General features: G+C 44.1%; 1 protein-coding gene across 1 annotated transcript; it reads right to left on the bottom strand.

Moving 5' to 3' along the window:
- Nucleotides 1-470: 470 nt before the first annotated feature.
- Nucleotides 471-13,642, bottom strand: T265_06110 (hypothetical protein; the record flags this gene model as incomplete). Its single annotated transcript, XM_009171296.1, has 3 exons — nt 471-2,701; nt 8,179-8,960; nt 12,855-13,642. 3 exons carry the CDS (start codon nt 13,640-13,642, stop codon nt 471-473), a joined length of 3,801 nt encoding a protein of 1,266 aa, XP_009169560.1.
- Between the last annotated feature and the right edge of the window lie 1,987 nt (nt 13,643-15,629).

Here is a 15,629-nt window from a genome sequence, read left to right as displayed (position 1 = left end):
TTTGACGAATCATACAGAAACAAACTGAATACGGTCTCACTCTTGTGGACAGTTTCGCCTGAAAGGAAAACAGTCGGTTCCAAGTGGCTATACTAATAAAGGCCACAACAAAATTACCGGGTCGTTAATAGTTAAATCCAGGAGAGCATAGTGCTTTAAAGGGAATAACCGATATCCCATTAAATGAATACAAAGATGGAAACGGTAATGTTCGGCTTTCAGCTTAATTCAGAGTTTTCAGCTGCTAATTGCATTGATTACTTTGTCTTCCCCCCGTATTTGCTTCAGAATGGTTCTTGGACCGAGACTCAATCACACTGAATGCCAAAAGAATGCCACTATTATTCTGGCTACATGACAGCGTAAAAAAATCAAATCATCTTGTTTCGAAGGCCGGAAAATGTTTGCCTGATCTCATGGAATAGAGGTATTTAAACAAAAATGATATAACCTGCCATTCGACTTACTATTCATGGAGAAGCGTGCAACCAAGTGCTGATCCCAGGTGTTCCGGTCGGTTTCGATTCCTCGCTCACAAACATTTCGTGATGATGTGCGGTTGAATTGCTCCACGGAGCACAAGCAACCGAGACAGTATTGAAATTTCGAACAACCGTTTTCGTTGTCTGAGTATATGAGAGAGGATTCCTGCTGGTGTGAGGCATGGTAACATAACAATTGTCCACTTTTGAATGTGCCGATGGCTCAGATGACAAAAAGCAAGAGCTGTTGTTGTTATCGTAGGAGTGAGCATGTTCTGAAGGACGTACCTGTGCGGTTTCGGTTTCAGAGTTCTTCTGAGGTCCTAGTGAATGCATTCCTAGTTGTTTATGGTTAGATAGTGTGTTGAATAACGCCGATCTGTTCGCGTAGCCCGACTGTTTGTCTTCGTCAGCTTTGTAGATATTTTGACCTGTGCTAGGCTGCCAGCTGTCGCTATGCGCGGCCGTACACGGCACATCCCAAGGTTTCTCACTTCCATAGAGTGGTGTAGACGTGAGATGTTTCGAAACTTTGACAGCAAACCTGCCGTTTTCTTGATCAGCACTGACCTCAGCGCTTGATAAGTACTCTGATTTCGCCTCATTTCGTTGCGTCATTGTACCCGGACTCGATGAACTACTCATCCGCTCCGGATCACAACAAACATAGTTCATGGAGCACTCTCTCGTGCAAGGGGGATCTAGCATAGGACATTCAGTAGGACTCGCCTTCGGTGCTGCTGACCTTTGATGAGCAGCCTCGTTTGAGACTTGTGATCCTAGAGGATAAGAAAATCCAACGTGCTCGCTCACAGATGGAGCTATCGAAGCACCGTCCATATCACATCTTGAGTTTGCGAATGAAGTCGAAACAGGTAGCAAGCTATTTGCATCAAATGTGAGCACTCTGTCTGAGGCTTCAGCATACGGATGAACAGTACACTTGTACTGTGATTCTTGTTCATGATGTCCCTGTTGCTGGTGATTCTGTTGAAGGGCAACAGCCGCTGCTGCTGCAGCCGCAATTGCGGCGGCTTGCTGTGCCCTTGCACTGCACACAGATCCAACGTGGGGATGGTTCGTCTCTTTAGGATTAAGGTTCTGACTAATCGATTCCGGCTGATCGACACTTTGCGCGTCCAACGACGTGCAAATCGGTGTATGCTGCTGAGTCACCGACTCGACCAAACTTCGAAACATAGACTCGTTGGTTACGTTGGTTAGCACGTTGGGAGCAGTAGAACAACAGACATCAGCGCTGAAAGACGCACTGGCCCATAAACCGGATGATCCGTCAATCCCAGTGAAAGCCTGATGAGATGGCTGTGTCTGTGTGGAGCAACAGGTTTGGTCCGGCTGCTCCAGTGGCTTTGACGAAACGTCGCCGCTGTTTCCGAATCCTGAAGTTTGTTGTCCTGTGCCTGGGAAGTAGATCTGTTGTTCATAGTCCGCGTAGGGAAGACACCGTCCGTGTGCTGATTTACCTTCAAGCAAGAACGGTGAAGCAAAAACTGATGGTTGAATGAAGTTAATGTTGTCTACTTCGTTGCTTATTGGGAAAGCGGATGTCCCCACATTATTAACTTCTGCATGGGCCATCGTATCCAAAAGTACGCCAGCCACTCCTCTTGCAAAATCCAGAGTGCTGCTTCGCGGAACATGGCTAGATCGTTGTGCAAAATGTTCTCTCGGTTCTTCATCATTTTGCTTAATTTTTATGTTTGTTTGATCGAGATGCATTTTGGATTGAAATGGCCCAGAGGCAATATCCAGCGGGTAGTTGCTTGGTTGTCCAAAAAGGTTGAATCTATATCCATAGTTGGTTGTGTTGTAATTGGGACAAAGCGTTTGGCCGGTGAATTGGCTAGTCATCGAGAAAGGATGGGATAAAATTGGAGGCAAACACATTGTATCGTTGGGTTTCGACAAAGGTACGGAATTCATTCGAGGTGATGTTACGTTCTTGTTCCCACTGTAAACCTCTGTTAGTCTGGACAGATATGGGTAGGGGAAAAATGGGTGCGGGCGCTTCAGACCCAAGGAAGATAAAGACACGGCTCCACCCAAAGAGTGAAAATAATGGTTGGAGTTCGGATTGATCTCGTGGTTGACCTCGTCTTTGAAGGTTCCAATACATTTATTAAGGCTATCTGCATCCGCCTTGTTCGCTGGTTCACGTTTTTCGGTTCGCTCTGAGTTAAATTCTTGGACGACTTCCCCTGGAACATAAAAGAAGACTACTTTAGTTTCTCGTCAGTGATCCACTTGGAAATAACAGTAAATGTATTCCTGCCTGTTCAGCGCTGTGACATCACTACGAACTAGTTTATGACACAGAAAACAACTCATTACTGTTATCGAATTCATTGACGTCTGCCTGAAGATAAGATCACATTAGCCCTAAAAAATGGCATCCGCCATCACATGCTCGAGAAGATGGAAGCTTTATAGATGATAATATACTTCCTGTGTACCTATATCGCTGTTCTGCCTCAGGAGGAGTTCTCCCACACGGGAGCTGATTCACTCAATAGTTCAATTCATCATCAGGCATCATACGGTACACCCATCCAGCCCGAAAGAACCGACCAATTTCAGTAGAAGCAACATAGCTCCTTGATCGTGATGGTTCAATTTGATGCTGACTCTCCCATTGTAAGAGAGTTATGGTCTTTGATAGATGCCTTCTTGAATAATCTGTGTGACCACAGAGCTTTGACGTCTACATAGAGGAACTGTTGCTTTCTTCGTCGACCAAAATTGACACTACAAGAAGATCACCACAATCCGTCCACCCAGACGCACCATGCCCATGATTATCTGGTTTTCGTGCTTGTGGCACCAACTTCCTACTTTTCCTGCTGATACTATTATGGATTCAGTTTGTGGTTGTCTTGTGAGGGTAGGTGATTAGACGATGCCAGATTTCTTTGGGCTTGCTTAAGGCGCATCATCCGGCTCAGTACCCGAAAGCCAGAAGTCCTCACTTCCTATCCGATTGAATGTGTAACAGCTGACTGAGCTGTTGAAAATGATGTGACACTCAGCGGGAGGATATAGCCAGGAACTTCTCATAATCCATAGTTTCATTCACTAGCTAAGTCTCCAGCCTCCACATTACTGGCGGTCAGCTTCACGGACGAGTAAATCCAATTATATTTGCAAACGAGGAAGAGAACTAGGCTTTATGGTTGAGGATAACTACTTCCAACTCTCAAGGGTAAGAAGCAAACTGTAAAGACGTATCATCTTGTTTTAGTGAGAATGCTAAATGACAATCTATCCAATCTATCCAACAGTAAACAGTCGGGTATCAAACTCATCCTCACAAGGATTTCTCTACATGCGAACCAAGTCGCTCAGTTCTTTACATCTATTACACACCACAATTTCCGCTACCAAGATAACACCCAAAACTGCATCAAAGATGTTATGTGTAGAATAATGTATATAATACCGCAAACTAAACGAGCTACGAAATTCACATCAAAATATGAATGCACTTCCCAAAATCCTGAAACATGTTCGTGCTCACAGATATTTTCCCCTTCTACAAATCAGAGAAGATGAGGGATGCAGGGGTGGTGTGATTTTCGAACATGAATGATGGGCACAGAAAATCATAGACGAGACGAGACTTTTTTGGATTTGTCGGACATCCTGGGAAGCAACATAACGAGATCTGGAAGGATTATGAGTTTTGTCATTATTGTCAATATTATTAGTAGTACTATACAGGACACCAGTTAAATTTAGTATCCATGCTTGTCACCATAACGCTGTTCCTCGTGGATGCATTTAAATAATATTTTGTCAAAAACGCCACATGTCAGAGCAAATTAGCCTCACAGTCTACACGAATAGTACACTGATCAACTGGCATGCAGCAGTCGCAGAACGGCCTATGGTGTCATCACGTCCCGAGATTTTGATCCTTTTAAGTGTGTCAAAGTATTTGTTCTTCAAAACAACTCGCAAATCAGCTTTGGTTTTATTCCCATTGGTAACTGGGTTAATGTGTTGGTCCTCTCCAGTGGGTCCCACTCATGTTAACACAAGGACAAAAAAGTGATAGTTTATCAACTTCAAGGGTTGACAAAGAGAAAGGAAGCCTGAACCGCTGCTTCGTTCCTTTGAAAATTTCCTTTCTGTTCTATTTAAGGCACTAGATAGCACTAGCTACTATGGAGGTGATGAGTTAGTAAACTGAAACTGTAATCCAATTCGTAGTACTCCACTGGAACTGTTTTTCTACAGATATTACGTCTGAAACACCTCTACCTGTTTGTGGTTTCGATATGAAATGTTTCTGAGCCTCTGTCGCTGGCTCCAGATGACACGAGATTCGGACCAAGGCCGAAGGTTTTGATACAGGGCCATTAAAACCCACGATATTTTGTATTCTGTAGTTCAGAACTACTTTCGCTTCTCGTTTATCTTTGATACGTCTACTCGACATATTGACATATTTTTCACGCTTCATTGCATAACATATACTTGCACCTGAATTGGAAGCCTTCCCAGGTTAGTAACTAAGCCAATCAGCAACGGTGAATGGCTGAAAAAACTGAAACATGCTTTCAGATATTGGAAAATCTAGTGGTGCTGTTCGCAGATATGAGGAGAGAACGGGACAACCTGATGGTTCTAGCCTTACAGCAATGGGAGCTGGTTTTTGCTTCGTCCCGTGGAAGTGTTAAAATTTGTTCTGCTTTCCTTCTACGCAGGGACCCAGTGTGGTACACAACCGCAACATATATGGCTTCCAAACTGAGTAGGTAGCTGATTTGGAACGAAAATGACGAGGTGGTTTATCTTGTCACACCTATTCGAATATCTTTCAGCATCTTCAGACCAGCTGGTCAAAGCTCTTTTTCATAAACTCCCAGTGTGTTTTTCAGTTGTATCTATCATCTGTTAAACGGATATCAACTGAATGTAACCTCTACGACTGGAATTGTGGTAACAAACACGAATGGTATTTTGGTTTTTCTCATGGTTTTTTGGACGAACCTTGTCGACTAAGGCCAGCCAGATAGTACAGCGGTGTCTGTTCTCGACAAGCATGCAACCCAAAGGTTGATGGCTATTCATTTGTGTATTGTCAAGCAGCTTCAAAGGCAAATGTAGTATGTGATCGATAATCACTTTGTCCTTGTGTTAGAAGTAGGATTATCGACAAGTGACCTCGGAAAACCGAGTTGCAGCATGCGAGTTGTCACCACCTGAGATCAAGAAAGTTTAAAATCTCATGAGTGTAAATTCACCAGATTGATGAGGAAACTAATCTAGTCAGATATATTCTGAATGCGTGTTTCAAACCTGACCACTGTTGTCCCTCGGATTAGATGCCAGTGTGATATGCACGGACCATTCGCTATGTTGCGCACCACACATCAAAAGCCCGAAGATGGAAAGAGCTCTATGAATGAATTAAATGCTCACTGTCCTTTGATTCCAACTTTTGGAGAATTTGCTAAGAAACCTGCAAGAAATTTTTTTTCTGGCAACAGGTGCAACTTGTTTGTTTTCAGTGCAAGGTCGGTAATACTCGCTTTTTCCGCATCCGGCATTTTCCGCTAAACAGCTGCGAATTACTGCTTCCTAGATAATACTCCAGGAATTTTTCAACGACAGCTGACCGATTTTCTGTTTGACGGACAAGTCCAAATTTCACAACGCAATATAACTAGCGCAACAACTGTTTCGGAATTCAAGCCCCACTGTCTTACGAGAACCATAAAAAGCTAATTAAGGATGGGCGGCCTCCAGAATTGCAAAACTGATGCGTCATGAGTTCTTATGTTGTAGGTGGGGCTTTCAGAACACCACAGTAAACGGTTTTCTTAACTGTGTCAAGGCTCAACCTAATAAGTATTCTTACTAGTGACAGTACACAAGTGTTGCTTCCTGCCTCGTTGAACTGGATACAGCTGTCACGAGACTTCTTTGAGTTAGTCTCACTAAGTCAAACGAACGGAATACCACCATCCCAATTGTTTCAAAAACTCGGTTCTCACCATCAACTAGACTGTAGCAAAGTAACGCTCTCTGTTTACCTGTGAGTTTAGCTGCTCTAAAAGATCCACAAATAATTACCATCCGACAATTCAGACTAGGCGTGATGATAATGACACCAGTGCACAACGACATAAACACAGAAATTTTGTAATCGGCTGCTGTTCTAGGAGCCTTAGAACAAACTGCATACCTACACCAGTCTACGCTGCTACTTCCCTACAGTAACACTTTTAGCGGCGCTTCCCCCTTCACTGGTGACCTTCAGCTCATCGCCTCATTTTATCTTATCGAAGATACAGTCACATCCTTACCCTACATACATTGAATGTGCAGTAAAACCAGGACAAATAGAATCCATGACATTCCCTTATATGCTAGAAAATTCTTATTGTGGACAGCCAGTCAAGACCTACAGAGCGCCTATGAGTGTGGGACAATTCTCCAAGCTGTCCTTCCATAGGATGAGCGCATCAAGGAGAGGCATATTACTCTGTCCATTCACTCTGCCCATTCTTGCGGGGAATACTTTGCAGCTCATATAAAGTGTTGTTTCAGAAGAGGGGAACAAAATTATGCTGAGGGTTTTTAGAAATAGTGTGAGGTTCTCGATCTCGGAAATGTAGCGTTTTTCGACAGATAGGATATATTTCATCAACTTCACTAAAGAAAGTTATCCTCTAAACACGATACAGGAAAGGTAATAGATAAGAGTAGCGCTAGCCGATAAGAATGGTATCGTCCTAATTACCCCAGTCATTATAGATTTTGAAACCAATGTCTAAACGTGGGTTTCAGTTAATTTCACTTTTAAGAAAATAACAAAAAAAGTACCACTAGATACAAGAAGCATGGTGAACAAAGCTGAAACATCTATTGCTTAAGGGACGTATTTTAAGGAACGCAAGAGTCCGCTAGTGGCACGTGCACTCAGGCCTTCCCGGGGACTGCGAAGATGCACATGGACGGCGTCTACCATAATATTGGCAAATCTGGATTATATGCTTTAGTAGACAACTGGATGAAAGGAAAAACCACACTAGGTGATCATGATTAGCTGTAAGACTAACCACATTTCTACTGCTCCCCATTACAGCCTCGCTTTTCTTCACGTGACAGCATCACGCACACGTGAGGAAGGCTTACCTAAATCTTCAAAACGACCAACATACATGTCAAAGGCTAAAAAGTTTCGAAGAGTCTCTTAAGGCTATTCTCGAAGAACAACTGGTGGACAGTCAATGTAAGTCACAGATATAGAACTGAAACTTGCCCGAAAAAAGTTGGGTTCAGTTTTCTGGCGCACAAGTGCAGTTTTGATAAGAATCAATCGATGGCTGAAGACCAAACCTAGTTTCATTGTCCCAAAGAGCACGAAAAGAGCGTATTTCCATCCAACATGGGCAACCCATTACACATCATGACTTTTTGTGCCGGTATGCTGTGTGGTGAAATATTGCCTTGTGCTCGCCTTTCACCAGAAGCGTCGAACAACGGAAAACCTCAGAATGCAAACTTTAGCGTTTCGGATAGTTGTTGTCCAGGACCATTTTTGCACCTAAACCTCAAGCCTGAGGGGTGGTTAGCCACACTGACTTTGCTTAGGGTGTCTAAAAAAATAATGGGCGACTTAGGAAAACAAGTTGACCAAGCTGTTTTAAAGAGGCTAAGAACTCACTTAAATCCTTTTCGTTTGATTTCCTTAGAGAAATTAAAATACATTGTTGACAAGTGCAACACCTGTAGGGACATGTCTTCTTATGTCCTTTCCAAGGGTTACTCCGACCGTGATTCCGACAACGACGGCAATGTGGCCCCTCATCTTCACCAGATCCATCCAGTCCGGTGTGTGGATTCTTCAGCGGTTTAAATGCGTAACCGTCTACCGCTCGAAATTTGTCCAGCGGATCGAGGCTACGTAGCATAGTCTGCTGACGTATCAGACTAGTGGTAGCCAGCGAGTGGGTCTTTTGATCACGGTAAAGCGCGATCTGTTTGGCTACGATCTGACGACCTCGATTGACCAGTGAACACACAGCACAACTACAGCTACGAAATGGACAGTTCCTCTTGTGCTGTTTAACTGGAAGCAGTTTTCCATGGGCTCTGCATTTACGACACATGTAAGAAGAACGAGAGAGTGAACTGCATGCGCCGGTGCTGTAAGTCTGCGTGGTGTCGTAAGGATTTGGTTCATCAGAAGAATCTTTTCTTTTTGATTGACTGAATTTCGTACCACGGGATGATCCGTTAACAGCCCGAGAAGAGCTCCTTGTGGCATGATGTCCGAAACGCTGCTCATGCCTAGAGTATGTCTGTTTCACCGCGGATTCTGGTTTCGAGGTTCCACCGTCTACGTCGAGGAGGAGACCGTTGTTCCGGCCGGAAAGGATGTTGTAGTTGGGAAATACTGTGAATGTTGTTGCCGCATTGAAATAGGCTGGCTCCAGTGTTGATTCGCTGCAACAAAGAACCAGATATTTCCATAACAAGGAACAGATGGACTACACGTGACAGATCTAATGCAAAACTTTTCACTGGGATTCCCAGAGGAACATGAAGCGGTCAATCTGTGCGAGGCTTGAAAAGACATGCAATGGTGTGTACCGTGTGCGTTTTGGAGACCCTTGCCCTAGCCCATGCTTACCAAATCCCACTACACGAAAACCCAAGGATCGGTTTCAAGGTTTGAACAGCTACTTGTGTGTCATTCACATTAGTAAAAAAAATTAGTGCAGATAATACACCTTTTCGGTGGACAACCCGAAGTCAACCGATGGAAACACAGTAACCAACAAGATGTCTAATTGCACAAGTCCAGAAAGGCAGAATGGGTTAGCTTCGAACCAAGAGCCTTTGGTCAAGTACCTCACACTTCAACCACCGGTATACCTCTAGGTCTCCCGTTTCTCAGCAAACCACCACCGTTTAGAGAGGAGAATGTCCTCCTCTGTCGCCTTTTGTAATCAACCACCCAAGATGCACTCACTTACGTATCGGTAACTCCAGCATCATTTGGAAAGCCCACTGTATAGGCCTGATTCCGGCTAACTGAGACGTATATTGATATATTGGGCTAGTTACATGCAAGTGTTGTGATCATATGTGAATAAAGAAGGGAGATAAACTTTTGTAAGCATTACTTTGACCACACCATGTTTGCAAATAATGTGCAACATTTCCCTCAAAAAAAACGTTCGCTCACAGGGAACTGCGTAATATATCAGGAAAACCGGTTTGATTGTGCCTGCCTAACAAAGATGATCCAACTAGTGAATTGCTAATAAGAAGCTCGCAAATACCTTTCGAAAAATTCTTTACAGGGCTTCTAAATATGTCCTTTACAAGCAGCCCACTAATCAGACCAGATGTGAATTGCATCCACCACGTAAGCGCACATAGATGTACACCTATCAGTATGCTTACTCCTGTAGACAAATAATGAGACAACCTCCCTGCTGAATACCTGAACATTTCGCGAATACCATCCTGGACGAACAACAGAGTACGACTGCTAGCTCTGTTCTAACGCATTTACTGAACATGCAACATCATGTTAATGCAAGAGCTTTCAAACCGATAACCTTGCCGAATTAGCACATTTGAGGACGATTCACCCTTGTTGCTCCTTCTGTCCAAGCTCTTTTTGCGAATAGATAAGTCAACATTTTACTCCTATTACGGGAAAGGTAAGTTTTGTGTCATTCGCAAGACAGACTCTATAAAACTGGTCAGCTGATTCCCAGTAGGTCTCGATTCATTTTATTGGCAAAATTACTGAGCGCTGCAAGATTCACTGTGCCCATTTTACTGAAGTACACCTCAGGAGAGCCCCAACCGCTGCCGAATATCATGACTTTTACAAACCAAGCTCAGTTTCTGGAACTGGATAATCAGGCGGAAATAAGCTTGATACGAAACATTATTCGAACGGTTTCCCACCAATCTCTGACCCGGCATGGTAAAAAAACTCTTTGAGTATTGACACCTTTGCGCACTGAAACCATTACTGAGAAAAACTGAATACTTTCAGTTGACCGTCCTACACTTCAGGCTTACAAACAGCACGGTCGGAGGCCTGAAACTCATACGGGAAGGTAGGACGAGTGTTCCGTAGTTGGAGGTAACATTAAGCACTGGTTGGTTTAACCTACGACTAGGAAAGACAATAGAAAAGGAAACTAGACCCCACACCATCAGAACTAATAGGATGACGGATTAATTATAGTCTTTGTTAGGCGAATTCACCAGTTAAATGCTTAGACGTAATTAGACGTGAAACTGTTCACTCCCAGCAAGTTATAACAGAATTCCTGTATGAAAGCGCCGACATCCGGTAGGTTGGCCGAAGGTCTTACGTAAATTATGACGTACTACAATAAAACACCCAATTATTCTCCTAAATTTTTGGGGAGAAGAATTTGCGCAGACCCATACTTTACTGTTGTTTCCACCAGCAATCTGAGAACTCTATGAATGGGAGATGTTGATTCGAACCTGAAGGGCTATATCAAGATGAAGATGACCACTGGTACGGGGTGCAAGATGGCTCAGTGGTTAGAGTACGAATTCACTGGCTGGAAGGTCCGTGGCTCAAACCGGATCTCTGCCTCTCGACTTCCTTTGTCTAGGCTTGGGCAACTTGGCGGTATCCCAGCCCTCGTGCTTCCTTCTGATGGCATGGTAGTTAGGCATCGAAAGGCTGCTGCAGCTGGACGATCGGCCACTGATATGTGGGCACAGAGGTTGTGCTTGTTGTAGAGGGATTTGTCGTCATCCGTTAACACGGAGGAAAACGGATGCAATATTGCTAACAGTAGATGAATGATGTACAGCTTTTCCGTACTGAGGATTTTGTCGAGGACTCTCACAAAACACCTGAACCTACAAATATAAAAAGGTATATAATGGGTACCAGCTTGCTTCTGTTACTGTACATTCAAAAACCATTCATGAAGTTCCGTATTTCTTTCACCCTCTTTAGTAATAACAGCTGAGATATCAGAGGCGAAATTGGCACTGGCTGTTTGCATGTTTTCAACCTAGTTAGAAAATTGTGGCATGCAAATGGAGAAAAACTAACACTAGTTATTTTGGCTAATTTTACGGGAACTTTGTCGACCTACTCGCTACTTTTTATCCTGATGGGTTTATTCGGTAACTTGAATACCATAGCATGTATCCCATTATTGGTGCCGAGTTATTCGAGTGACAATCGATACATGCGTGTTGATTAACTGCCCTGAACACTGAACCTTGCTCATAATGCAAGTAACCAAGCCTGGCTACAAGAAACTGTACTATGTACGTGGAATTCTTTGCATCGGCGCAGTGAATTTTTCGCAATCACTACTACAAACAGCACAGAAGTTAATATTTCTTGCGGGTGTGTGACGAATTACAGTACCAGACATCGTTGTATACAAACTGTTGGTGATATCACCAATGCTCATGAAATTCCGGAAGTACCTGACCACGTTCAATATGCCTTGAAGGAGCCGAATATCTAGTTGTGTGTAGTACCATTATCTACCAGTTGTTGAATAGGTCAAGATCTCAGAATTTTCACCAAGACATCCAGCAGACATATCAAAACGGTTGGAAGATTATATCGAAGGTTAGTTGCCTGCAAGCACCACCGTCACATGTAACTCACTCGCTGTCTTACAATGCCCGTGCGGATCAGAAGAAACAGGGGCTGAAAACATGACACAAACATCAGTGTAAATCAATCCTAAGTACTGTAGCTCCTAGCAGGATATCATGGCATCGGTGCATCCCGTTGAACTGGAAGCCCTTTAACCGCAAGCCGAATCGAACTACAGCCATTCCAAGTGCTTGTCCTGAGTTGAAATCTCATTTCAACCTACTTTTAATCTTCTCCTGTCTGGTTTGCGCGAAACTGGTAAACATACTGCGTAATTGATCGTCGTTTGTTCGAAAAGGGAACCAATAATACAAAACCATTATTTCGGAGGGCTGACCTACGACCAAACAGTACAAGTTTCATGAACCCAGGTCTTAATCAGAGTTCGTAATAGCAACAATTCAATGCTTGTCCACAAATAACGTTGGTAGGTAAGATAAAGAGTATCAGCACTCTGTTAATACGTCGTCAGAGTCACTCAGAATGCTTAATTTTCAAAATTGTACAGGTTGTATCATGTCACGTTGTTGTAACGCTCGTCGGACACAATGAGACCAGGCACGCTCCCCTGGTACTTATTATCCTCTAACCAAAGACTACTGTTAAAAACAAATGTACTACACCGCAGCTAATCTGAACACGAGATACACGGAAGAGTAGCTTTGACTGCCCCTACTTCTCTGGATGGAATTACGAAAGAGACTAACCGTAGTTGGGATGATCCACTCTTCAGTTCTGTCCCCTGTTTGCAGTCCAACGATACTGAACTCCCCGTCACTACCGACTGATTCCCCATCAGCTGACGCCCATCACCAGCCACTTGGTTGTTGCTCCCACTAGTGTTTCGTGAAGTGAACGAGTCAGCTGTCAGACCGTTACCCTGCAAGGGATCCTTTTTAAAGGGAATGGATGAGGGGCTCTGGTATGTAATGGACAAGTCTCCAGTGCATATCTTCTCTGTTGTCGTCAGCTTGGCAGCCAGAACGTTTTGGGGAGACGTAAGCACAAAATTCTGATGGGCTTCCGGATCCAAATGAGTTGACAGCAATGAAAACTCATTGGAGCCGAACAAGTTCTGGTGTAAAACATTATCTCGCGTATCGCTGGTAAAAGTGTTCGAAGAAGCATACGAAGAACCTCTGTCTAGTACTGAAGCGGATAAAATGGATGAAGGTAGTGAAGCAAATGCGGCTGGCAAAAAGGCTGGTGCATCAGCAGTTCTGTCCGATGTCCCGAAGATTGAAGCAAATTGGTCACATGCGGTGGAAGCTTCGGTGTCACAGTCTGTGACAGTTTTGTCCAATGTACTACACACAACAGGTAAGATTGACTCATCTCTATTGCTTCTCACCAGGGTAGTGGGATTTGTAGATCCGCCGTTAATGGTGTTTGCGATCAAATCACTGCCATTTGTAAGATCATCTCTTAGGTCCAAACCACCGAAAGTGGAGGTCGTTGGCTGGGTACCTGGCAGAATGTATATACCGGAGCTCATTGTCTAACGTTCGGTACTTGTGTGAGAAACAGAGACAAATTGCTACTCCACCTGTATGTAGCAACTCTTTTGTTTGACAGCGTCTGCTGCAACAGTCATAGGTTTGGAGAGTATGGGGCGCATACGCGTGCGCTGTAGCTTTTGGCTTTACTTGTAACCTTCTGTCAGTGCTTTCGTTCGTGGCTGTTGGACTTTCTCTCGGCCTCGACAATCGCGGAAACTGTTACGCCGTATTTTGTGTATCACTCTGATTGTTGTATTGTTACAATCTCTGCTTCGGCTAGGACCAAACACAGGAGCAGTTAGTTGATTGTGCAAGTTCACGGTGTAGGCAAAAATAACGTTTTGTTTCTGATTCGGTTGATAGTAGCTGCCGAGTCACGCAGGCACAAATAAACACGCACGCACGGTCTGTACCCGAACGGTAGCGATCGGTTGGCTCGTGCGACGGATAAGCCTATCAGAAATTAAATTTGTTTGGGGTACATAGGAGGACAGCGGCGAACACCTGCGCGTGATTCCACACCACATGAATTTGTGACCGTTTCCGGTTTCAGTGTGTCCGTGTCGAGAGCGCGGAGGGGGCGTTAGAGACTGCATTGTGGTTCGTTCTTCTGACCAATGGCACTGAAGCAGTGGCGAATGGTTCTGCCCCCTGTCGATAAGCCCTGCATGCGCACACACGATAGAATGTCTGGGGAGAGCGTGGAAAAAGAACTGCACGTGTCATGCATGCGTATCGGAAGTCATACGGCCGGTTAGTAGGTTTGTACTTGAACAGGTGTGTATGGATGCAAAGTATCGAAACCAACAAAGCAATCAATCCCATGAACCTCGCATTGATTCTCCAGTGTTTCACTCACACAAACCAATGTATATGTATGTATGCGGCGTGAATAGTCCAATCCGTCTCATCAGCTCGCCACATTGTTGCAGATTCACGTGTCAGACGATGTGCGATTCGTAGTACAACAAAGTTTGTCGAATAATTGTCCGGGCATAATCGACCACTTGAAATTCAGTTGGAGTTATGCACAAACCTAGCAGCTAGCCACAGGTCTCGGTTCTGTTCTTGGGTAATTTCAGAGAACTCGATTGTATCAAACGCGGTGTATCGAGTAGCATGCATGAATTATTGTCAACAGAAAAAAGAGACCCGGCTCTTGATACTCTCCTCACTCCACAAGTGAACTGAGCTTTTCCCGGGGAGTGGAACTGTCGTTTCACTGCTGGAGAGGGTATAGGATCGGGTTGTCGGGTAGACGGACATCCAATAAAGCAACCGAAAACATCTATTTCTCGAGTGTGTCCGAGCATGCTAAGGTCAAACGTTTCGAAGTTTGGGGAAAGGTCTGTCTATCTCGATAATCCCTGAGCCAGTTAGAACACGTACGGTGTTCTGTGTCCTCACTTTGGGCGTGAGAGCTCCAATAAGGAACCATTACCAGTAAAATTGTGTCTAGTTTGAACATTTCCCCGCGTCTCGCATCCAGTGCGTCCGTCCGTTTTCAGCTGTTGCACCCTGTTTCACCTGCATGAAACTGCACGCTGTCCATACATGAAAGGTCACGTTCCAGGCGGACATGAGGTTTCAGGATGGCACAACGAAATTAGGTTGTGATGCAGAATGGATACCATATGAAAGGTTATATATATATATATATATATATATATATATATATATCGTATTAGGTATTTTGGTCTCCGCGCAGGACCCGCGGCTACATCATTCACGATGACACTTGGATTTTTCGCCAATGGCTGCTTATAGTATGTTAGCATACCGGGATCAGTAGGACTGGAGCTCATTGGAGCTGAGTGTCTTAATCGTATCTGTTGGAACTGAAGAGTGTCCAGCTAGTGTGCTGTTTTGTTGCAAACATCGCACACATATAGCGTTCGCCGAGTTTGATGTCCAACATGTACACCTTGGAAACACTCTGTCCATACGTGTTAGGTTACACAATAGCCCGAAGCGACTGATGCA

Source organism: Opisthorchis viverrini, assembly GCF_000715545.1.
Source record: "Opisthorchis viverrini unplaced genomic scaffold opera_v5_120, whole genome shotgun sequence".
Taxonomy (NCBI): domain Eukaryota; kingdom Metazoa; phylum Platyhelminthes; class Trematoda; order Opisthorchiida; family Opisthorchiidae; genus Opisthorchis; species Opisthorchis viverrini.
The sequence above is the reverse complement of the archived record's forward strand: the minus strand, read 5'-3'. Positions and strand labels throughout refer to the sequence as shown.